Source organism: Egretta garzetta, unplaced genomic scaffold, assembly GCF_000687185.1.
Source record: "Egretta garzetta isolate BGI_Z169 unplaced genomic scaffold, ASM68718v1 scaffold94, whole genome shotgun sequence".
Taxonomy (NCBI): Eukaryota; Metazoa; Chordata; class Aves; order Pelecaniformes; family Ardeidae; genus Egretta; species Egretta garzetta.
Window position 1 is genome coordinate 8,073,464 of NW_009259683.1, and position 25,130 is coordinate 8,098,593.

Below are 25,130 nucleotides of genomic sequence, written 5' to 3' on the forward strand. Positions count from 1 at the left end.
AAACCCACCAAAAAATTATACAAATCAGCATTGTAAAAGTGTCAAATTAATGCCTTACAGGCGTTGCTGGCAGAATTAATTTCTAAATTCTAGATGTGGGGAAATGTTACTCTCATTTTTTTCCTTTTCCATTTTTTTTTAGAAAAATTTACAAGTGAAATATTACTACAAAACTTTTTATAAGGAATTTTTGCAAAACATTTACATTTTTACCATCAACTATTTTTCTGTTTCAAAATCATTATGTAGATTTAATACCCTATGCTGCACATCAATTCTTGCGGGATGACAATTCAGTGACATGCATAAAAAAACACCACAAGGCATTAAAATGAAGACTTAAATACAAATATTGTTGCAATAAAACAGTTATAAAATTGAAAAATAGGACCTAAACATCATGCTTACCTAACTTTGACAAATTAACTTTTTCTCCTAGATTACACACTTTTATTACTGCTCTCGTGAAAGAATGTGATAAATAATGACTTAACACCAATTTCTAATGTAATCGGCAACACATACACAAACCTAACCAAAGAAAGTATATCGTAAGAAAAAAACTATTCTAACACTGGAGTTCTACCATGGTAAATACACTTTGCACTGATAATTACAATAAAGCAAAATTTTTAACGGTGGCAAAGGGAATGAACAGTGAAATGCCATTAAACAAGATACTACTGCACATCTGTGCCCTATTACTTACAACAGCTATATCCCACTGAGTCAAATAAAGGACATAGAAATTTACGATCCTTTTAAGACAGAAAAGTGGATTCAGAATGGTATGCAGAACAGACTGTCAAAATGTTTCTAATTCCAGCGGTACAATATGCACCTGCTAACACAAGTTAATGTACTTGAGATGCTATGAAGCCAACCACATTTAGATTTTGATACATCTATAATAGGGATTCATTGCAGATTAAAAATGACTTCAGTTTCCTATCTGCATACATAAGTATGCATGAAAAAATTATATATGAAATGGGTGCGCAGAATGCTCATAACTTCAGTTTACAAAAATCGTTAATTTCTAGGAAACATGGTATTAACATTAGGAAAGTTTTTTCTTTGCATAAAGAAATTTATAGCACTGATTGTGAAGCATAATGATAAAATATATATTTGACGTTTCATTTCCTATATAATAAAATTAACAGTTAATACTACCTAATGTTCATCTGTATTAAATGTAACATCTAATTGATTCTGATGTTTTAAATCCAGATACATCAGTTAAGAGTACTTTAAATAAAATATACAAAATAATGTACAAAAACCAACTAAAATTTAAAGACTCTGTTACAAGTCTACAAAAGCTTTAAGAAACTTGAAATTTATAACCACAGTGTAAAATTGTTTTTTTTTTAATCTCAAAGCTTTTTATGCAAACTGAAAGTATAAAATACCTTCAGCTTAGTATTTTGCTACAAAGGGCTGGCCTAAAGTGTACACAGTGTAAACAATGATTGGTATTTCTCTTGCTTCAAAAATACAGAAAACACCACAAGATTGATAAAGTATTCAGATGAGAAGTATATGTTCTGTGAGGGAATGCACAAGGTATCTGTTACATCTCCCAAACCAACAGCTACCCAACACATTCTTCCTTTTGTAATTTGCAGGGAAAAAAAAAACACAAACCAAAACCCCAAAACTTATCTTTCTTGCACTGTACTTCCTTTAGTTACATCAAAAATATTTTGGTGTATAAATTTTTTTAAAAACTGGTCATGAGAATTAGTACCAAATGACTGTATGTGTAAAAGGTTACATTTATGCCCACGGGAAGTAATTAAAAATCCTGAGTATGAAATATTTGGCCATCTTTCCTCCTTGTACATACTGGAGTTTTTACATACAAAATGCAGTTGGTTTGTGTTGTCGTCGTTTTTCATTTCCTCTATATTCCTATTAAACTGGCACATCTGAAAATGTAACCAAACCTTTGAAATCAAAAGCTGTGTAGTAAAAAATAACTACATTCCTCTTTCCCCAGTTTGTTTTGTGGTTGGAGGCTCAATGTAAGACTTGATAGGTAACAGATATTTATTACCAGCCCACATATTATCTTCAAAGAGCAAATAAAGACAGTAATATTTAGGGGAAAAGAGAGAAAAAGTTTACTTTCAATACCTTTTTTTGGTTAAAATGTGATAATTAATTCTTTTCTTTGGCTATTAAGTCAAAGCACAAAGAACTCGGCACATTAACCACAATATAATAACTAGTATTTACAGAGAGAAGATACTGGAAAATGAGCTACATCACTCAATTGTCTGATTAATTTCCATGAATTCTAACAAAATTAAAACATTTAAATACTTGAGTTTTTATGATTCATGTTACCTACGAGTTAGAAATGGACCATGGATGTTTTAAAATATAATGAATTGAAATACCAAAAATTGACACAAAAGTTGCCATATTCATTTTTCATTCTACATAAAGATACCGTTACTTTTGTAAAATCTTATGTTAATATCTTTCTATGGTTTTATCTTTCCTACTGTGTACACTAACCTTAGCTCTCCAAACAAAGAGAGGAATTAGAACTCACTGATTGTCATTTATACACACTACTATAATGTAGTGGTCAAAATTAATCTGAGGTCCACTTCAGAACCACTTCGCAGCATGCATCATCCAGCTGCTATTTGAGTAATTCCAAAACTTGAGAAAAGACGGCCAAAATCAACGGACATGTTCGATGGACTGAGCAAAAACCTAAAATATTCCCACTGTTGTTCAATCTGTATTCAGTTTTGCTGTGCCTTATGGGAAAAGGATGTTCTCATGAAAACATTACAAATTCATTTTAAAACCAAAGTACCTTCATCAAATGATATTAATCCTAGTCAAGGTCCACCCTGTTTTACATTGATATTATCTGGTTTTATAAACACATTAACATACAATGCTAAAATGAGGGGGAAGGTTCATTTAAAATCATTACATGATATACAGACATATAACTAAAAAAGTACAGTATGGAAATAATATTCCCCCATCTGTTTATCCAGTACATCAATTTGCGCTGTTTGTATTTTTGAAATAATTGTCTTGTTGCACCGGTGTACACTTCCCATGCTGACCCTCCAACCTGGAACACTTACAGAAGTCATGACTGAAAACATGATTTCCTGCTCTGTAATCCACTTTACCAGCCCACTTCCATATCCTGAAAGGTATGTAAACTTAAGTGCAGCACTAGGCGTCCATATAAATGATCCTTTCAGAATTCTTCCATGTTTGTTGAAACATTAGGGGTTGCTGGGTTTGAATCTTGAGAAATGGCTGCAACAGTGACAATTCTTGGAGAACCAAGAACCTCAGTAACTGAAGAGTCCAGTTCTCCTGAGGTAACAATAGCAAGGGCTGTTCCACCACCCTTCTTGTTCTGATGAGTTTTGACATGTTTTGAGAGATGGTCACTCCGCATAAACCTTTTAGAACATTCTGGGCACTCAAATCTCTTTTCACCTTTTTCAAAAGAAGAACAAAACCAAATGTTACTGAAAGAGACCATTGAACACTTTTTGCTTGATCATTTGAATCTAACCCTTTTCTATTCAACATTTGAAGCGTCTTTATACAATGTTTTCCTCTCTACCTGTCCAATTTCCAGGTCACAGGCTTTTGGCAATCCACTCTTTGCTACTAAAATGTTCCCAACAAATATTTAATATGCTGTGATTATCTGGTGAGAAGTTTGTATTTCAAGTCACCAGAGAATTTTCATGAACTTCTATAAACCTGATGGAGTTGGAGAAGTAAAAGCCCTGAAAGAACTACTTTGGTTTTTGAGAATACTTTAGATTACAGTGATGAGAAGGGAATTTGGAAATCTTCACAAGGATGTATGAAATCTATGTCAAGAGAGATAAATTCACCATACTAAAAAGCCTTCTCACTGCTCAAATGTTAGCAGTTAGACTTTGAGTGCTATCTTCTGATGCTATAAGTTGGGGGGGGGGAACCTCCCTGAGGCTAGAAATACAAAGGCTGATAAAATTTTCAGTTTTTAAAAGGTCCACCTTTCCAATCTGAACTGTAAAGAGAACCTGCTTTATCAGTTTTCACTTGAAGATTCAAGAAACTTCCCAAGAAGATCAAGTCTGATGTATGGACTAGGTTAATAAGTTTCTTAAGGATTGAGCTAGTCCAGGTGAGGAAATGACAACCCTGGTCCATGGCCAATCCTACATGCTCAAGAAAATTTGCCAAATTTAGATCAGGTGTTACCTAATGTACATCAGCTATCTGTGATGAAAGTCATCTTTTTCTAGCATAGGTACAGAAGAACAGTTTGAACGGATCTCATTTTATTTATTTGATTTCACAGTCAGCTTATATTGATGACAATTGAAATCTACCACTTCCTCTGTTTTAAAGTTACTTTATTTACATTTAAAAGTAGTTTTCAGCGATCCTAATAAGTGAGATCTTTGATATCACAGTTTAATAACCACGGCCACTATGATTCAGACTTGCTGTACTATGCATAGAGAAGGCTGACCAACCTGTGTGGGTTCTTCTATGTCTTTGTAACTCATCGCTCCTTGTAAATCGCTTGCCACAAAAAATCCAGTTGCACACAAATGGTCTTTCACCAGTATGCCAGCGCAGATGTGCTCGAAGATGAGATGTCTTGCCATAAACTTTTCCACATCCTTCAATATGGCAGATATGTTGTTTCTTTTTCCCTGGCTCATTGCTGCCTCTAAAAGGATCAAATTTAAACAGGTAAGTAATTATATTCTAAAATATTATTAACTTTTAGGAAAAATATTTCATGCTAATAGCGACAATTATAATCCCCTGTCTAAAAAGAAATATATAAACATACTTTCTAACAGAAATCATTAAAAAATGTAGGCAAGATAAGAAAATCTCATGCCCAAGTGAAGCAAACTGTGATAAGAAGGCTCAATACATACTGATAAAATCCACATTTACCTTCCTTCTCCCTCTCTGCAATTAGGACATGAGCAGGCAACTCTTCTCAGTCTCTTGCCAGGTTGAGCTTCCTGGTCAGAAGCTTGTTGAGCCTGTTGCAGCTGCACTTGTGTTATCTGATCAGGACTAACAGCACCAATTGCTGCATTAGCAATGCCACCTACTGCTACAGTAACAGGAGCTATTGTGGCTTGCTGTACTTTTACTCCATCCTGTCCTTGCTGTTGACCTGCAAAATAAGAAAGCATTTGTACCTTTTATTAGTCATTTCAATAAGTGAAATGCACAAATAAACTTTATATGTTTTATAGAAAAAAAAATGCACCTATAGTTAAGGGAAGCCACAAACCAAATATTAAATCCAGCCATTTTCCTGAAGCACTACCAGAGGACTTACCTTCTACGTTAGATAGCCCCGTTTAATGTAATTTGTTATTAGAACAGTACAAGACTGCAAATTACTGACTGATACTATGTGAACTAGTTTAACATGTGTTTTCTTTTTTCAACAGCTGTCATAAATGAGAATACAAAATCTTACACAGAAAAATTGTTAAATCTATTGCTAATTAATATTTCTCTAATAAACTTTGAAAACATATCTACATTCAGAAAACTACAATTAGCTAATTTTATACATTGCTTTATGGCACATATAGAATTGTGACTTCTCCCACAATCTGTCCTGAATCAACACTGAGCCACAAAGGAACTTTCACAAAGGAAAGGAAATGTTGTAGGTATAGACTTGAACAAGGTAGCATACCAGAACTTTGTTGGTTTTTTTTTTTTGCCCCAGGATTCTCCACCTGGGACAGGGTAATCCTGGCTATACATACAAATTGGGGAAGCTGCAGAGCAGCCCTGTGGAAGGAGATCTGAGGGTCTGCCTTGATAGCAAGTTGAATATGAGTCAGCAGTGTGCCCTGGCAGTCAAAAGCGCCGACCGTATCCTGGGGTGCTTCAAGCACAGCATAGCCAGCTGGTTGAGGGAGGTGATTGCCCCACTCTGCACTGCACTGGTGCGGCCTCACCTTGAGCACTGTGTGCAGCTTTGGGTGCCTCAATATAAGAAGGACATCAAACTATTAGAGTGTGTCCAGAAGGGGGTGACCAAGATGGTGAAAGGTCTAGAGGGCAAGACTTAGGAGGACTGGCTGAGGTCACTTGTCTTGTTCAGCTTGGAGAAGAGAAGGCTGAGGGGTGACCTATTCACAGTCTACAACCTCCTCAAGGGGGGCAGTGGAGGGGGAAGTGCTGATCTCCTCTCTGGTGACCAGTGACAGGACACGAGGAAATGGAATGAAGCTGCATCGGGGAAGTTCAGACTGGACATTAGGAAAAGGTTCTTCACTGACAGGGTGGTCAGTCACTGGAACAGGCTTCCCAGGGTAGTGGTCATGGCACCAAGCCTGTCAGAGTTCAAAGGAGCACCTGGGCACTCTTAGTCATATGGTTTAGTTTTAGGTAGTCCTGCAAGGAGCAGGGAGTTGGGACTCGATGACCCTTATGGGTCCCTTCCAACTTGAGATATTCTATGATTCAGTTTTGCAGAAGGGAGTATATTTTCAAAAGGCTGGAAAAGCAGCTTGACTGAATCAAATGGAATTCTAAGACTGACTTGATGAATTAAGAATTCAGTTTCATTGCACACGTTTATTGATCTCATTGGCTTTCTTGGTCAAAGGAAATCAGGATTACTGTCTTGATATTAAAGCATAAAAAAGATTACTGCAATATATGTCAGAAGTGTAGTTTCTTGAGCAGCAGGGTAATATTACATTTGCTTAAAAAGTTAGCACTATACGGTCTAAGAAAATAATGTGACAAACTAAACCTGACACAGAGATACGACTTCCAGCTGCAATCTGACAACACTGAATGCCAGTCCTGCCAGTAACAGGAATGGGACAAAATATCATTAGATGCTGCCATTTTCAAAAATTCAGTGCCTTCATACAAATGGGAAATAAGAGGAAATTGAGAGAGTGTAATGACCAACCAGAATTCCTTAGAACAGACTACAATATTTTAAGACTTGAAGTATTGAAGCATTAATTCAAAACTTAGAAATCCCTTGGAGGTAACATAATTCAGAGAGATTCAAATGGGTACTCCATTCATGTCACAAAGTCCTATTTGAGAAAAAAAGTCCTGGGACCTAACCAGTCTGCAGTCAAAACACAGCTGAAGAGCACAGTTTTCTCTCAATTTTCCTTATCTCTCTGATTTTCTTGAATTGTTATTAAAGTTTCAATGCAACTTCCCCCCCAGACTGCCAGACCAAGGCTTTCCAAGTAAGATGTGAACTGAGGCACTTGAACCTTGAGGACGATGACTCCATTTTTCACTCCATGACTAGTGCTACAGTGATGAATGTCTAGCACATAACTCTTGCTAGACCTGACCAATCCACATTTATGGGGAAGCCTGTTCAGCATTTCTAAAAATCTGATAATTTGTACTGATTCAATATGAACCTCAATAAGAAGCAACTTCCAGCCTCTAAGCCATGAGATGACCAGCCATACAAGGGTCTTCTAATACTTCAGAATATTGAGTACCACTGCTGACACATACTTTATCTGCTCTGAGCTTTCCCTCCCCCATGTGAGGACCATGCGTATCTTGGAGTATAGGACACACACTACTGAGCTACCATCTTAACCTATTTATTAAACATAATATAGTGATACATCTGAATAGAAATTCTTCACAAAAACTGTAAAGGTGATAATAAAAACACAAAAGAGAAAATGCCAAAAGTAAGGTTGCTCAGGCAGACAATTACATTATCCATACGGTTTCAGTTAAACAGCAATTAAATGACTGCTCTTTAAGTGGCATTAACAAAATTATTAAATTTTCTAATGTGAATGTTGATTTTCTTCTCTAAGTTATTCTCATGGAGTTGTTATTTTAAACTCCCTTCCCTTGTATTCCACTTACTAACTTCAGAACAGAAGGTTCTGAAACTCTCAAAATTTCACACAAATAGCCTTATTTAAAGATCCAGGCCACAATATTCAATAAGCAAAACTCTATTTCTTGAGGTAAAAGAGTAACTGAAGGAAGCACGCATATCTGATAAATATTCTTTGCCAGAGTTTTACACAGTTATCAGAAAACACTGGAAAGTTCAACAGTCTAATCGCTGGACTTAGTTTTTGTTCTGAACTCCTGAAAGAGCATCCCAACAAGCTAGCATGCTAGTAGCATACAAGATAGAAATAAATGCATCTCTTCTCATTTTGAAGTTGTTAAACACAAAGTTCTTTGTTCTTGTTCTTTGAAAGTAAAATGAACATATTTTAGACTAGTTGAAAAATCTTTTCTCTTGAAGAAAAATCAGAAAATTTTCACAAAACAACTGACAGAACATGACCTCCTATAGTCTTGAATTGTATGGAATTTTGAGGTTTTTAAACTATATACTAGAATCCACTATGGATCATTAAGGGTTTTAACTTTTACATCATTTTTACTTATTAAGGGAAGATAAAGGAGTTTCATTATTTCTTAAATCAAGCTTACTGAAGAAAAGATACTGAGAAAACTGTTGATAGAAGCTTGTCAGCAGCCTATAAAATCAAATTGAGGCAACTCTTAAAAGTTTATAAAAATGAGGATTTTTTTAATAGAGAGGATCTAGACACAAATTAGCTTTTTATTTGAAACAAACCCTGCTTATTCTGAAAACAGGTGGCTGAGATAATGTTATCCATATAGGAACAGAATGATCTCTTGACACTTTCTAGATGGAGAAAAAAGACCTATTAAATATAAACCATATGACTTCTTACTAGTTGCATTAAAGTACCATTTAAAGCTTCCCAGAAATTCCACTACAATCATGAGATCACTTGACATTACTTCTTCCTGACATATATACCAAACCGCAAGACCTGATATCACTATACTTCACCATTCATAATCAAACCTTTCAGTAACAAGAGCTCTCATGTTTCAATATATTATTTCAAAAAGAGGTCTAAACAAATTGTTACATAAAGGAACAAAGTCACACTTCATCTATGTTATACTATACAAGTTGTCAAAGCAGTCACTGACATTTATACCTGCTTTTAGAAGATGAAAAGTTTTTCTCAAGTTCCCATGATTTTTTTAATCGTGATTTCCTGAAATTGTGAAACATTCTTGATTAACAAAATCATCACTGAACTTGTGTATGACTGAATTTTATCATACAAGCTACAATGTTAAATTACAACAAAATGTTAATGTACAAAATAACACTGATACCAACTACTCAATTGCATTTCATTTTCTCCCAGGTCTAAGTTCTCTCTTTCTTTTGGATAGTAACCATTTATCTGACCACAGGACAACATGCAAACAAGAAGGCAACCTGATATGGTATTTATTTTGCAAATCAAGTGCAGTAAGACTCATTGCAATACTGCATATATGGTTATGACAATGTAATTAAGAGTAACATTACAGAAATGTTTAAAGCTTCTCAAATAGAACCTGCATGATTTTAGTCACTAATCTTTCCCATTTAAGCAGTCAAGGAAATGCCTTACTTATTATCACAAGATACAGGATTATCAAGATAAAGGATTGCACATCCTTTATTCTTCAGCATCACTTCCTCAGCTTTCCAATTTTGCAGTAAAACTGCATCTTAGCAGTTGCAACTCATACACGTTCCTGTATACAAGAGTCTGTAACGCATTCATGCAAGAAAACTCAACAATTTTAAGTAACTCTGTGATGTCAAATAATATCTCTCTCTATCCCTCAATTTTAGGCTTCAAAGCTAATTTGCAAAATAGTAACTCCCATAACACCAGCTGGACGAATAAAGAGAGCTAATGCATGGTACCTAGGAAGTCCTTTCCTACAGAGTGACTCACCACTGAAGATCATGGTTATTAGGCTTGGCCATCCATCATAAGTCAAAACAAGTTTCCTTTACCACATATTGCACCTGCATTCCTATTCTTGTTCACCTGAAGTAGCAAGCATAAAAACCTACTCTTTGAGGCAAATAGGGCAGAAAGGGAAGAAAAGGACTTCACTTTAATGGTCCACAGAAATCGTGGGTGTTGAGCTTCAGAAAAATGGATCTTGGAAGGAAGAGAAATTTAAGACTAAGAAAAGCACACTTCTAGTTTCTCGTACTTAGTTCCCCAGAACAATTTGTATAGATTTCCTGTTGCTGTTGTGCAACCAGCACCCAGCAGTCAAAAAGATGACAGCATTAATGACAGAGTTATCTCAGTAACATGCACCTTACTGCAAAATCTGAGGAACACTTTGCAAAATGTACCTAGAGCCAGAGTGGCTAATGTTGCAAAAAAAGATAATTTGTTCAACTGCATATTCTAAAAATGAAAAAGAAGGCTGCAACTGACACCCATACTTCAATGTATATTACTAAAGGACAGCCACATAAAGTTAATGACAGCCTGCAGAGTTCCAAAGCTCTACAAGCATCAGAGCAGCAACTCACCCATTCAACTACTTATTGATGCAAAGCAATGGGGGAAAAGAGGCTTCTCATCTCCCTTTCCCCTGCATAAACCAACTACAGTCAGCTTGCAAACCTCAAAAATGGGGGAAAAAAAAAAATTTCTCATCTCCGTTTCCCCTGCATAAACCAACTACAGTCAGCTTGCAAACCTCCTTTAATGTAACATTCTTTCTCCACAATGAAATACATTTTCTATATATATTTACATATATTTATTTTTATATTTATAATACAACATATTAATAATAACAACATATTTTGTATATAAGATAATACTTTGACAAAGATATAGCTAAGACTTTAAAATTTAAAAGTCTGTGGCAATAGTTTATAGTCAGAGATCATGTTTTTCCAAAGAAAATGTACTAGGAAGAGGTTTCATGCTGGAGAATGAAATGCAAACAAATCATGTCTTAAAATTAAAGACAACACGGTGTTTCAGTATTTACACAGAAGATGATTTGATTCAGTGCTACTTAAATGGTATGCAGACAATTGTGCCCACTCTTCTATCCTGAAGCAGTGGTTTATAAAGATTTATGAAGAAACTATGTGACAGAGGAAGAATTCCTCAGAACAGAAACTGTATAAGGGCTGATACAAGGGACCCACACATTCTGTAGAGAAGAACAGTTTGGAGTAGAGCAAGGAACTGGATCCACTGGACTACTACAAGAAATTTGGCTTATCACAGCACAGCATGGTGTCCAGATGCTACTACAGGCAGAAAGTTTCCAGTGCAAACTGCAGCATCAGCTAGACATCTGTCTTTTCTACCCCCTACAGGGACATTGCATCAAGTTTCTATCTTCTGATCTTTTTGCCATTTTGACAAGATTTGTAAGAACTTGTTATTCTCTCCTCCAAAAGCTTCTGATGTCAAATGGCTCTGTGTGTTCAAAAATTACTGAAGAGCACCATAATTATGCTTAACTTCTGTGAAAAATACTACTTAAAAAGCATGAGATTTAAGATAGCAAAAAGTAAATTCGAACACAAAGACAAAACAATGCCCAAAAATTTTCATGAAGGTACTTTAATGACTTTTCAAAAACATAAGGCTTTACCCAAGTGCTTCAGGACAACCTGAAGTCACTTCAGTACTTTGAGAGAGAAGTTTTCCCAGCTGGTAGTATCTTTCATTAAACTGAAAGCCAGTTTTCTTTTTATTACTTTATTAAACATAGGAAAGAGCTACCACAAATTCCACAAAGACAGACCTATACAGAAACAACATAAATATCTACCACGGAGCTACAGTTTCACAAAATTTAGTCTTGCATAATCAAGTAGAGGTTTCAGTCAAAGCAAGGCAATGCCTCTGGTTGTTCTGGATGCTATGGCCTCAGGTGGAAAGAAAATATGGTCAATTTATTAGGTATGCCAAAGAAGGAGCCGGGGTTTGACTACAATTTAGCTAGCTTACGTATTTTACACTTGACTAGAAGGTTCATGAATGTCCTTGAAGTAAACGTTTTGGCTATATTAAATGTTATCTTCATATTGATCAGGATAAAAATAAATACGCCTCTATGCACAACAGGGATTAGTTAACAGGTACATACATGGAAAATCCTTTCAACAGAAAGGAAGATAGCAGACCTTAAAAGTAAGTTAAAATGCATAGCAGCTGGTAACTTATTCAAAATAAAAAACAAAACACTGGCAAGGCGATTAGAAGTTATTACCAGGAAAAAAAAGATTCTTAAAACATTTTTTAAAAGCCTTTTACAGTAAGACTAAACATGAGACATAAGCCTTGGTTTTATAACAGCCTATGGGTAGACAGGCTAACCAATGTGAAGACCAATTTGTTTATTAATGATATAAAACCTGCAGCTTTGTTACAGCCTTCATCAGGCAAGGACCAACAAAGCTTCATATTACAGAATCATAAAATAAAGGCCATGTAAATCTCCAGGATCTAAACCCTTAGAACTTCTGCCATCATCTTCTGTAACATTGTTATCTCTATAAACCTTACCTGGTCTTCCTTTCCGGCTCAGAACAAACCGAAGAGCTCAATGTTTTAGTCAGAGTTACTTCCTGATGACCAAAGAAACAAGACAACCAAGGCCCGTATTTCTTAGACTTCAGTATTTTGCTCAAGGGAAAAGTGGTCACATCATCACTTGAAAGTACTCTACAATTAAGGAAATTCAGACTTGTACCTAACATGTATCCCAAGTTTGTTTTGGCAGAAGAGTATTAACTGATCATTTTCTCTTTACAACAAAATGATACTAGTCTGACAATCTATTAAGACTAATTATGCATGTTGGGATAACATGGTTTACCAATAACCAGCTGATTAAGGTATATGACCACTAGCCACTGTCAAGACTATTAAATATCAGTTGAAATTCCATTCTTAAGAATGGAAGCATATAGAAATACATATAGCTATAGCCCAAACTAACCTAAGCTTGTGCTGAGATGCTACATTTCTCAAGAGATTGGAGATGCCCAGAGCTATTGTTTTGGCAAAAAAGTGTCACAACAAGAGCAAAATATTCATTATAAAACCTGCATTTTGTTATGCAGTCCTGACTACTTCATATGCATATATGAATAAACCTACTTTTATTAACTAAATTGTCCATTAAAATCACTAACCATTGAAAAATGTAGTTGTTTTCCAATAGCAACAATGTTTATTCTTGAAATTAACATTCCCCTTAGAACATGACATCCCATTCCATGTATAGTTAGATTTTTCAATAATCACCATTGTCATTAAACATATTTAATATATTAAAACAGTAAGAATTGGTTTATCTTATCTACCAGTACCAAAAATCACACAAAGCTAAGTACTCCATAATTTCAGTTACACTGAGGAAGCTATTGAAATCAGATTTTGAATATGCTTCTCACCACCCCCCTGTCCCAGGTGGCAATGGAAGAACAATAAGGTTGGCTTAGTGCAGATCTAAGCACCCTTAAAAAAAGAAAATACTAACAGGCTGATGAAGATGTGCAGTATCACTCAGTTTGCTTGCTTGACATTTTCTGAACACAAAAGTTCAGCCAATTTATTTCCTGCTCTATATGCTCTGATTTCTGACAATAGGGAATGAGAGAGGGGATGACAAAACCTGATATTCTCAGAGACTGCACCTGTATTGATGAAACACTTTTATAAGACCACATACTCTAATAGGGAAATAGAGTTTTACTAATATTCTTCTTTGAAGACTTAACTTAGATTTAATTCTTTAAGTTAATAGCATAGGAATGGCTCATTAGAAATGTGTTTCACCTCACAATCATGAGCAAAGTTGGTACTTGAAATGTTTCCCCTTCCCACTTTATCTGCAAGTAACGATGAAGTCATGCCTTGCTTCTCACAGGTCAGGCAGAAAAGGCTTTTTTTTACTGAGGCATTTTTACCAGGTTATTCTCCATAGGCAATTTAGCCAAACAGGTAGATGGTGCATAAGGAATGCACAAAGTTCCAGAACAGTATACCGATGCTTTATTTTTAAGCTACCATCACAAAAGCAAACATTTGTTTTCACCAGCATTGTTTGTTTTCAAACTGTTTCTGCCATTATTTTGAATTTCAGTTTAAGAAAATCCCACAACCAAAGCAATTTTGTCATTAGAAGACTAAATGCTTCTCCTATAATTACTCTGAAGCATTTGAAAAGGATGCCAGTGCTATAATATTTAGAACACTGTGGTTCTGCAACAATTCTCAGCTCAAGGCAACCTGAGAACAGTTGTAAGTGACCTTTCATGACTTTGGAAAAAGTATGCTAAATTTCTATACTCCTCCCAACTACACCCTCAGAATGCCAAATAACACACTATAAAATAACAAACTAAGAAAACCTCCTGCATTTTTTTCTGTTTTTCTGGAAAATAGCTCAGGTTTTTGTACTTATCTTTTTACTGCAGATTCCATAGCTTGCAGCTTGTTTCTTTCAAGGTATTTGCTGCAACTTGCTTGCCAATGAACATCCAGGGAAACACTGGATGTTATTCAAAAGAAAGATCATGAAACCACCACCCTTCAGCTCTTTCAACTTCCACCCTTGGTATTTATGTTTGCCAGTTTGCTTATATATACTGGGGCTATTTTAAACCCTTTTCACCTTGTTAACCCCTACAGACATGCCTTCTTGCTTAGCTACACAACTCACTGAGTTCTGCTTCTAGCATACTCACTATTACATTAACACGAGCAAAGAGACCCACAGGTTACTTCTTGTCATGAATATGCATTTTCTTTCATTCAACAAAGTGTAATATTCTAGGATTTCAGACTAAACACCTTCCCCTCCCTCAATAACTATAATGTATGATAGAGATAATAGAAGACCATGAGTGGTATAAAGGTGAATCAGATCATTTAATTTTTCATAACACAGGAGCTTAAGACCATTAAATAAAAACATGTCTTACACAACAATTATGACACAATTTATTCCAGACAAGTATTGAACATGTAAAAACTTTACACAAACTCAAAAAAAGCCAAATTCACAGAAGTAAAGAAATCCATCAAGGATTATTAAATATAAAAAAAGAATTTTAAAAATTCCACTTCTGGGTCAGGAAGACCTGAGCTGCAGATCGATGAATGGTGGGAAGAGTATCTGAGCAGATTATTCTTGTACGCATCACCTGCAGTCAGCATCAGACAGGGTCAGAAACACCTTTGACTCATATTCATAGAATCATAGAATTGTTTGGGTCAGAAGGGACCTTTAAAGATCATCTAGTTCCAAGCCCCCTGCTGTGGGCAGGGACATCTTCAACTAGATCAGGTTGCTCAAAGGCTCATCCAACCTGACCTTGAACACTTCCAGGAACGGGGCATCCACAACTTCTCTGGGTAACCTCTTCTAGCATCTCACCCCCCTCATAGTAAAGAATTTCTTCCTCATGTTCAATCTAAACTTGCTCTCTTTCAGTTTAGAACTGCTGCCTCTTGTCCTGTGACTACAGGCAAGCCTTGGTAAAAAAATACCTCAGTCTTTCTTATAAGCTCCCTTTGTGCATTAAAGGGCTCTAATAAAGTCTCCCCAGAGCCTTCTCTTCACTAGTCTGAACAACCCCAATTCTCTCAGCCTTTCCTCACAGGAGACATGTTCCAGCCCTCTGATCATTTCCATGGCCCTCCTCTGAACCTGCTCTAACAGGTCCATGTATGTCTTCTGCTGGGGATCCCAGAACTGGACACAGTACTACATATGGGGTCTCACAAGAGCAGAGAAGAGGGAAAGAATCACATTCCTCGACCTGCTAGCCTCGCTTCTTTTTATGTGGCTTTTTATGAAGCCCAGGATATGGTTGGGCTTTCTGGGCTGCAAGCTCACATTGCTGGCTTACACCCAATTTTTCATCTACCAGTATCCCCAAGTCTTTCTCCACAGGGCTGCTCTCAAACCATTCATCACCCTGTCTGTACCAATACTGGGGATTGCCCCAACACAGGTGCGGGACCTTGCACTTGGCATTGTCAAACCTTATGAGGTTCACATGGGCTCACTTCTTGAGCTTGTCCAGGTCCCTCTGAATGGCATCATGTCCCTCAGGTGTGTCAACCACACCACTCAGCTTGGCATCATCTGCAACCTTGCTGAGGGTGTACTCAATCCCACTATGTCATTAATAAAGATATTAAACAGCACTGGTCCCAGCACATACCCGAGGAACACCATTGAATGCTGATCTCCATTTGGAGATTGAGCCACTGACAGCAACTTTTCAAACATGGCCATCCAGACAATTCCTTATCCATCTAACAGTCTATCCATAAAACCCGTATCTCTCCAAGGCTATTGTATGGGAACACATCAAAGGCCTTACATAAGTCATGGTAAATGATACCAGCTGCTCTTCCCTTACCTATCAACACAGTCGTACCATTGCAAAAGCCACCACATTAGTCAGGCACAATTTGCACTTTGTGAAGCCATGTTGGCTGTCTCTAATCACCTCTCTGACACCCATATGCCTTGACACATCTTCTAGGATCTTACCAGGCACAGAAGTGAAGATGTGTATTGGGTCAGGCTGAGATGGAGTTAATTCTCCCCATAGCAGCTGTCAGTTGCTGTGCTTTCTACTGGTAGCTAGAAAGGTGTTGATAACACATCAGTGTTTTGGCTACTGCTGAGCAGTGCTCACACAGCATCAGGGCTGTGTCTCCAACATTTCTGCCATCACCACCAGTGGGCTGGGGATGGGCAACATCATGGGAGGGGACATAGCCAAGACAACTGACGCAAACCAACCAAAGGGATATTCCATATCATATGATGCCAGCTCAGATATAAAAGCTAAGGGAGAGGAGGAAGGGGGCAGGGGACATTCATTTTTTATGATGTTCGTCTTCTGGAGCAACTGCTATGTGTACTGAGGCCCTGCTTCCCGGGAAGCAGCTGGATATCACCTACTAATGGGAAGCAAGAATAAAATCTTTGTTTTCCTTTTGCTCCTGTGTGCAGCCTTTGCTTTTATTAAACTGCCTTTATCTTGACCCATGAGGTTTTGGTTTTTTTCTTTTCCATCTCATTTTCTCCCCACCTGTCCTGCTGAGGAGGGGAGCGATAGAGCAGCTTGGTGGCACCTGGCATCTAGTCAAGGTCAACCCATCACAGGACGACTGGTTGGTAGTTCCCAGGGTCCTCCTTTTTAAAAATGGGTGTGATGTTTCCTTTTTTCCAGTCACTATTCCTGAGTTACATGCATTTAATCTTATGTATAATTTTATTCCTGTTTAAACAATTTGGTGGAATGTTTCAAATCCCTCTACTATCATTCTGGTTCAAGCTTTGCAATGATATCTAAACAATGTCTTTGGTCTTTGAAGAGCAAGTCATAAAACTAGTGCCTGTCACACACAAAGTTACTGAAGAAGGAAAGGGAAGAGAAAGCCTTGAAGACAGGATGAAGTTGGATGCAGACAAATGAGAAAAGGCACAAGAAAGCAGGAGGAGATCTGGAGGTACTGAGAAATTGCAAACCTACTAATAGCAGTGCAATGGAAGTAGCTGGTCAAAGAGAAAAATGCCTCAGTAACTCACATTATTACAGCATACGAAACAGAAGGGCAAGGTTCATTGTGTTTTTGAAGTGTCCCAATAAGAACACTTGGTATTGTACTTCATTGTCATTAATAACTGTCCACAGCACATCCCTGCAAAAGACTTAAAACTCTCCAGTTCCAGTATTGCCAGGCAACAGATTTCCACTGAACAGAAGTCATTCCTCTATGTTATTTTGGTGGATGAACTCCAAATTCCCCATGATTTGAGCCATGCCACCACTCATCTCAAATAAAATGGCTTGAACTTGAGTTGCAAGGTGATGGAATCTGGTGACTTTTGCCTAAAGCAACTAACAATACTTGGACTCAGTATACATAAAATACAAGTAATATTTTTCACTATTTCTAAAACAGAAGTCTCATACACTTTTGTATAGAACAAACACCTTCATCATGATGTAACAAACTTAAAGATGTGTAATTAAGATAGAAACAAGTCTGACCTATCTTTTTTTTTTCCACAAGAAACAGGGAATTAGTCTGAAAAAGACATCATCATCACCACCACCACCACCACTAGATTACTACTGTCAGCAAAAACGATGAACAAGTTCAGAAAAAGCTTGCTATCTCTTCTGAAGGCTCCAGTGAAAGAAATCCTACAGGCAGAACACCAAACTTTTACAGGGAAGCCATTAATACTCAGCATTTCATTACAGTTTAACTGGTCTGTTTTATCTCACCCATACTCTTCAGCATCCACAAATGTTCACATTCTGTGCTATTCCTAAAACAAATACATTCCAAGCCCAATGTGTTGAGGGACAAAGAAACTTAGCTCACCGAAAGGAAATGGTTTTATGAACTATATATTTTTCTTAGAACCATCTAGTACTAAACCAAGTTCCTTCCACAGTCACTTAATGTTGTCAATTAACACATCTGGACAAATAAAAGGGCTTGAAAATAAGCTTTAAAAAGGCAAAGGATACCCTACTTTAGGAAGGGGATGGGGGACAGGGACAGGGCGGGGGGGCAGGAATCCTTTGAACTTGCATCTACAGCTTTCACAGCAGAAACCCTGAAAAAAAGGCAAGGGAACTGCACAGTACCTGCTTGTCCCCATGCTCACAGGGGCTAAATTCAGGAGTCACCACCTATTAACATTAAAGGCTATCCCATTCCACAGGGAATCATGTATAAAACAACAATTTATGCAACACAGAAGAAATGGAGTTTACTTTGTACAGAAGTAGCTTGCTTAAAGGCCATGACAGGTACTGATCTCACAGCAAGGCAGGTATTTGTAGATCCCTGCATGTTCAATTAATCACGGTTGCTTTTATGTAGTCCATTGTTTGATTAGCTCTTAATTAAATAATTGTTTAAAGGTCTGCTTTTAAGGCTCAGATACTTAGTTTCTATCTTCTCATCCAGCTTTCTTCTGTACATTTTATTACTCCTTTGACTAACACTTTGTAAATCTTCTCAGCAAAATTTCACAGAATCAGAGTGGTGTAGATGGAAAGGGACCTCTGGAGGTCATGTGGTCCAATTCCCTGCTCAACCAGGGCCACCTAGAGCAGGCTGTCCAGGATTACGTCCAGGCAGCTTTTGAACATCTCCAAAGGTGGAGAGTCCACAACCTCTCCAGGCAACCTGTACCAGTGTTCAGTCACTCTCACAGTACAAAAAAAAAAAAAAAAAAGTAATTTTCCTCTACATCATTGATATTGAAGTTCTCCCTCAGACCAGAATGTGAAAGGATGCAAGAACTTCTCTGCTTTGCCCTGCTTTTTGACCACACACAACATAAAATCCAAAGAGTGATACATATCAAGAGTAGCATTTGAACTTGTAACTGAAAAACACAACAAAGAAACCCAAACACACTTACTTGTCTTGCTTGGTTTACAGTAGAGACTGCACACCTTGGGACCAGAGACTTTGAGTAACAAATGTTATAAAAAGCAGACCAAAATATGATATTTATTTGAAAATTTTAATACTTTTCTTCTCAATGTGAAATTTGTCTAGAATTCAGAATTCATTTGACCAGGGGCGGGAAGAGAATTTTCCAAAAATAGTTCTGTATCTTAAGGTTTCCCTGATAATTTTAAGCTAAGAATTTTTGTTATTTGCAGTTAATTATTATAGAGTTCTATTGCTTTACTATTTCATTTACTACTGAAAAACTAAGTGAAAAACTAAGAAAAAGGTACCTAAATTACCCCATTGTAGAAATAACTAGAAAAACCAATATTCCTGAAACAGAAATAGAACACAAATAAAAGAATAGTCATTTCAGACTAATACTTCTGATTTATTTTCCCCTGTAACTCAGCTGGCTTGATCGATTGGGCTTGCTTGAAGGACAAAGTAACTATTTTTCCTAACAAAGTTAGAGTACCTGAATTAATGCATGGTCCTTCACTCAGTCTTTTACCTGACGCTTTCTGGACATCCTCCATACAGCTCATTTCCAACACTTACTTCTACTGCTCATTTGCAGTGAACGATCCATTTCTAGAGAGTTCAATTAATGTACAAAAGAGTTCACACCAACAAACTTAGGTACTGCAGAAAAAGAATGGAAATACCAGTCTGCAGATGTTGAGGTAACTGAGAGGTTAATTTTTTTAAAAGGCTTCCTGTAACAATAATAGTGAAAAACATTTCAAATAAAACCCAGCAAATCTGAGGAAGTAAATAGCCCTGATCAAGATAGCTTATTCCTTATAAATGGCAAGAAAAGTTTAATTTCATCATGTTTGTAATTTTCTATTTCATAACCATTCTTTCTTTGAATACTTAATATAGTAATAAGGACTGCACAGCATGCTCTTCACTGTCCTTTCCATGCTACCATGCCTCCCATTCCCAAAGTGTAGCATCAGGAAGTTCCACAGCAGAGAAGTAGAGATAAACAAGAGAAAGAAATTATAACTAATCTCTCACATTCTCAAAGTTTGTTCTTTCTTCATAACCTCAAGCCTTGGGAAACAGAAATAGTACCTTATATACAGAGGAATGGAGAAAAGGTCAGAGGATTCACTGCTGCTAGCATAAAATTATAAGTGCTATGGAATAAGCCATAAGGCCTACCTGAATTTAAAAAAAAAAAAAGTGGAGGGGAATTCAGTATTCAGAAAGCTTAAATTTAGTTAACATATGAACTCTGTATGACTAAGACTTCAATTCTCCAGAACCATACTTGTGACTCATTCCCTTTCTTTCATCCTGTTACAAATCTCCATCCCTTTATTTTCCAAAAGACATTACATGTGAGCAGAGGTACAGTCAAGATAACCAAGCAAGATGATATTCATAATCTCTTGTTCTAATACCTATTAGTGTATACTAAACAGTTGTACACCATCAGCAAGCAGGAAAAAAACTGCGTGCAGAAAGGTTCTTCCTGCACACCCAAATCTAGGTTGTTCCTAGACCAGGCTTCCTATGAAGAGTCCCCTAACAAAGCAGGAACTTCTGTCTAACAGCAGTAGTCAACCAGCACTTTCCCATCAAGAAAATTTTTTTCCAAGGAAAATTGGACTGCAAGATATCGTATCAGCTGGTCAGTTCCAGCTAACTGAAACGTCTTTTTCAACCATTACAGCTAAACATAAGGTCAAGATTTTAATTCCAATTACCCAGATTAACATTTCTGTAACACTCCTTAGGTAAGCCAGGTTTAATGCATCCAACCCAGCTCTCAGTATTTCAACATGACATCAAGTGTCGAAGAGTACCACAGCAGATGAAATTCTCCCAATGGCAAGTTTATTATCAAATTAGGTTTAGTCACCTGAAAAATGTTCCAACTAAAGGGAACAATCCTTTGCCCAGTTAAACATTTCTCATCTTAGCATATAATTATAAAAAAAACCCCCACCAGGTAAAGAGTCAATACAATAATAATATTTGTTTATGCAGACTGGACAGTAGTTAAACATGAGGGTTTTTCTTACATTTTTATACTAAAAAACTGTGTCTGTAGTTGAGTTGCTGTTAAGAAGAGAGTTTATTGTAACTACTACAACAGAAGACTTTAACTGGTATGAAATAAAACCAAGTTCATATAAGCAGTTATCAAACTGGCAGAGAGAACCCCTAAATCAAGTTTTACCTGAAACATTAAAAGCTTGCAAGTTTTTCATATAGAGCTGCCCTTCTGGGACACTGTAGAGACCTTGGACAGAATTTACTTTAGAACTAAAGGTCTGTTATCCAGCCTAGAGCCTTTTAATAGCTCCTTTCCCAACGACTAGACCAGCATAACCAAACAGGCATTTCATAATAGATATCAAAAGTTCATCAGCAAATACTGAGGTACAGTTACCTGTTGTTTTATTTTTTTTAAACAGACAAGTCACAGGAACTATGCTGTGCGCAAGCATACCTTATTCCACTAAATCTCTTTGCAGAACTCAAACTTTTAAGGGAACAACTTTAGGAGCTAGTGTAGAATACAGCAAGTAGTTCCATACAAATGCATGCCATGACACAAGATATCCCAGTTCACATACTGCTACTTTTCCCATCCTACATTTCCCCAAGCAGAGATTAGGTTCGAAAACAAGCTTTTTGTTACTGTTTTTTAAACATATCTAAACTCTAACAGTAAAGTTTCACGTTCACTCCCGAAGCCTACAAGTCTCTAATAAGATGGAGAACAGGATCATTTAAGGATAGTTTATCAAACACAAACAGTTCCATTTCAGTTGACACAACTGGTAATATTAGCTCAATGTTTAGAACTGTTAGCTACTTCAAAATCTGAATTTTAGTGATAAGGTATTTCCCCATAGTTAAGAGTTTAACATTTATTACAGAAAATCCTGAAAAAAGTATTAATTTAAAACTGGCTGGTATTCTTGCAACAGTAACAAACCAAACCAAACCCAAAACTTTGTCAGACCACTCACCTGCAACACTGGTAATGGTTACAGGAACTCCTTGAACTTGAACACCTGCAGCACCCAGGTTGGCAACACTTACTGTTTGAAGATTAGGTACTGAAGCAAGCTGGGCAGCGTTCAGAGTGATGGGGGTGCCAGCAACAGCCACTGGTGCGATCTGGGCAATGGTTGTGCCACCACTTGAAGACACAGGGGTGATGGTTAGTTGCTGGGGTAACCCAGCATTTTGGACTTGAAGATTTGAAAGGCTTTGCAGGTTCTGAACCTGTACAGTTTGCCAGCTGATCTGCCCTGATGGTGTTAAAGTTGGAGCCCTGATGAGCACCTGAGTTGGACTCACCGCCTGCAGCTGAACGTTCTGCAAAGGCTGCTGCTGGATGGTCTGTATAGTCTGCCCTGACTGGAGCTGAAATGACTGTGGAGGAATGGCCTGAATAATCTGCTGTTGAGGCTGCTGGATCTGTATCTGCTGCAGAATGGGCTGACCTACAATTTGGACCTGCTGAAGGGAACCCGACTGATCCTGGACATTCTGTAGTCCATTGGACTGAAGCTGACTGGAGCTCTGGGCTTCAGAGTCTGTGGCCGTTGTTTGAGGTTCTTCAGTCGTCTGCTCTGAACTGCTACCTGCTGTGCTTGTGTACTGGCCTGTTTCTGCAGAGCTTACTAGCGTGTCACTGCTAGTTAGAGATGTTGAGGCAGTGGTCGTAGAGGTGGAAGATGAGGAAGGAGACTCTGGCATTGTACTAACAGAGGCAGAAGTGACAGGTGTAGAAGCTAGCTGATTTCCATTGGAAACTCCGCTCTCAGTAGACTGACCAACTTGACCTGACCCTCCTCCAGCTGCCACGTTGTTTATCACAGGCAATGCTAGGGTTACCCCACCAATGTTTATAGGTAATGTTGTTACAACTTGCGCCTGAGCACCAGGAATAGTTTGCAGTTGCAGCGGTATGGAAACACCAGGCCTAATCTGGACCGGAACTGTCTGATTTGCTAGGTTTTGAGCAATAACATTCCCCGAAGCTGTCCTATTTGCAGTTGTGAGGATAGCTTGATTATTCCCTGCAGGAATAAGCTGAATTTGACCCTGTATGTCTTGTAGGCCAGTAGCATTAGACGGATTGATTTGAAGTGGTTGGCCTTCTGTTGTCTGAATCTGTGGGATCACTTGGTATTGGACACTACCGCTTGGATTTTGTACTTGAATGACTTGGAATTGTCCAGGGGTTGTTGCAGAAGAATTGCCCGATTTGGTTTTTGAAGGAGATGCACTTCCATTGTTACTGCTGGAGGGACTTGCTGCACTCGAGGCAACAGAAGATCCTTGTTGAGCAACATTGTTTTCTTTTGAAGCGGAGGGAGCCGCAGCAACAAGCTGCCAAGCGTTTCCAGCAAGCTGAGTTGTTACCAATTCTAACTGCTGTGGCTGATTCTGCAGCTGCACCAAACCTTGATTTGGATCTATAATAATCTGCTGCTGTCCGGTTCCTTGATTCTCACCAGGAGTTCCTATTTTGCTGCAGGTGGCTGCTAGCAAAGCGAGAGGTGAAGGCTGAGAATCCTATCCGTAAAGATAGAAAACATAGCAGATTCAGAAGAGCATGAGTATGAACCATCAAGAAGTAAGCATTAAGGGTAACACAGGAAGCCGAAAAAAAAAAAAAGTGCTTCTGCATAGAGACCAATTATACAGCTCTGAATAAGGAAGTATGTATTTCTGTAAATAATCTGTAAACATAAAGCCCCCAATTATCAATGAATAGGTGAGAGCCTGGACCTCAACCACATCCTCAATCCAGTCTTTTTTTTTTTTTTTCCCTGCAATAAAGAAAAATTTTAAAAATGCTGGTATTACATGGAAAGCAGCTGATCAGTGCAAAATGCAATCAAAAAAACATGTCCAGGCACTAAAAATATTGCACCCAACCAACTACGTTTTACCCAACCCAAAGAAAGATGCCCTGAGCAGGAAATGCTGTTAGCTAAACATTTAATTTCAAATGCTAATAGTTTGGGCACTTCCCTATTTGGGTGTGTGTGCTTTACCTGTGAGCCTCCAGTTTTCCCTTTTTTATTATTATTGTTGTTATTCTCTGCCTCGGGAGATTTCTCTCCCTCTGCGGGCATAGTTTCCTCCTTCTTTTGATCTGCAAAAATATCAAGTGTAACAGGTTAATTATTCACCTTCATTTATACAATAACAAAACCTACGAGCATATCCTTTTTGGTTCCCCGCTTGTCGCCTTTACCTCCCCATAAAAACAACGGTGCAAATCATTATTACAAAAGAACGAGTCCTAAGAAACGTGGTTTGAAACCCAACCCATGGGGGCTGGAGAGTTAACACCCAGAAAGGGGAGGTTTGGTTTCCTCTCCCAGAGACAGCAGGAAAAAACCACCCACAACCCTCCCCCTCCCCCTGGGGTTAGCGAAGAAAGGGGGAATGGAGGAGGGAGGTACGGAGGAGGCAAGTCGGAGGGGCAGGCTGGGGAGGAAGAGAAGAAAGGGGGCATAAGAGGAAGCAGCACGGATGGGTGGAGGGGCAGCAGGAGGAGAGCGGGGTAAGAAGGGGGAGAAGCAGGGAAGAAAAGGGGGAACCCGGGAGGGCGGGATAGAGGGGGGATGAAGGGTGGAGGGAGGAGCGGAGGGAGGGAGGGGTGTGCACAGGAGGGAGAGAGGGAGGGGGTTACATACCGCTCATCCCGCATTAATGCCCCGCTGAGGCGCCGCTCTAGGG

The 25,130-nt window shown here is 38.0% G+C and overlaps 1 protein-coding gene across 1 annotated transcript; it reads right to left on the bottom strand.

The window, feature by feature from the left end:
- Positions 1–25,130, bottom strand: SP4 (Sp4 transcription factor). The gene is made up of 6 exons (XM_009638679.2): positions 25,088–25,130; positions 24,440–24,540; positions 22,397–23,954; positions 4,966–5,194; positions 4,530–4,729; positions 1–3,489 (listed from the first exon to the last, which is right to left on the bottom strand). The coding sequence occupies exons 1-6, from the start codon at positions 25,092–25,094 to the stop codon at positions 3,242–3,244; spliced, it is 2,343 nt and encodes a 780-aa protein (XP_009636974.2). The 5' UTR covers positions 25,095–25,130; the 3' UTR covers positions 1–3,241.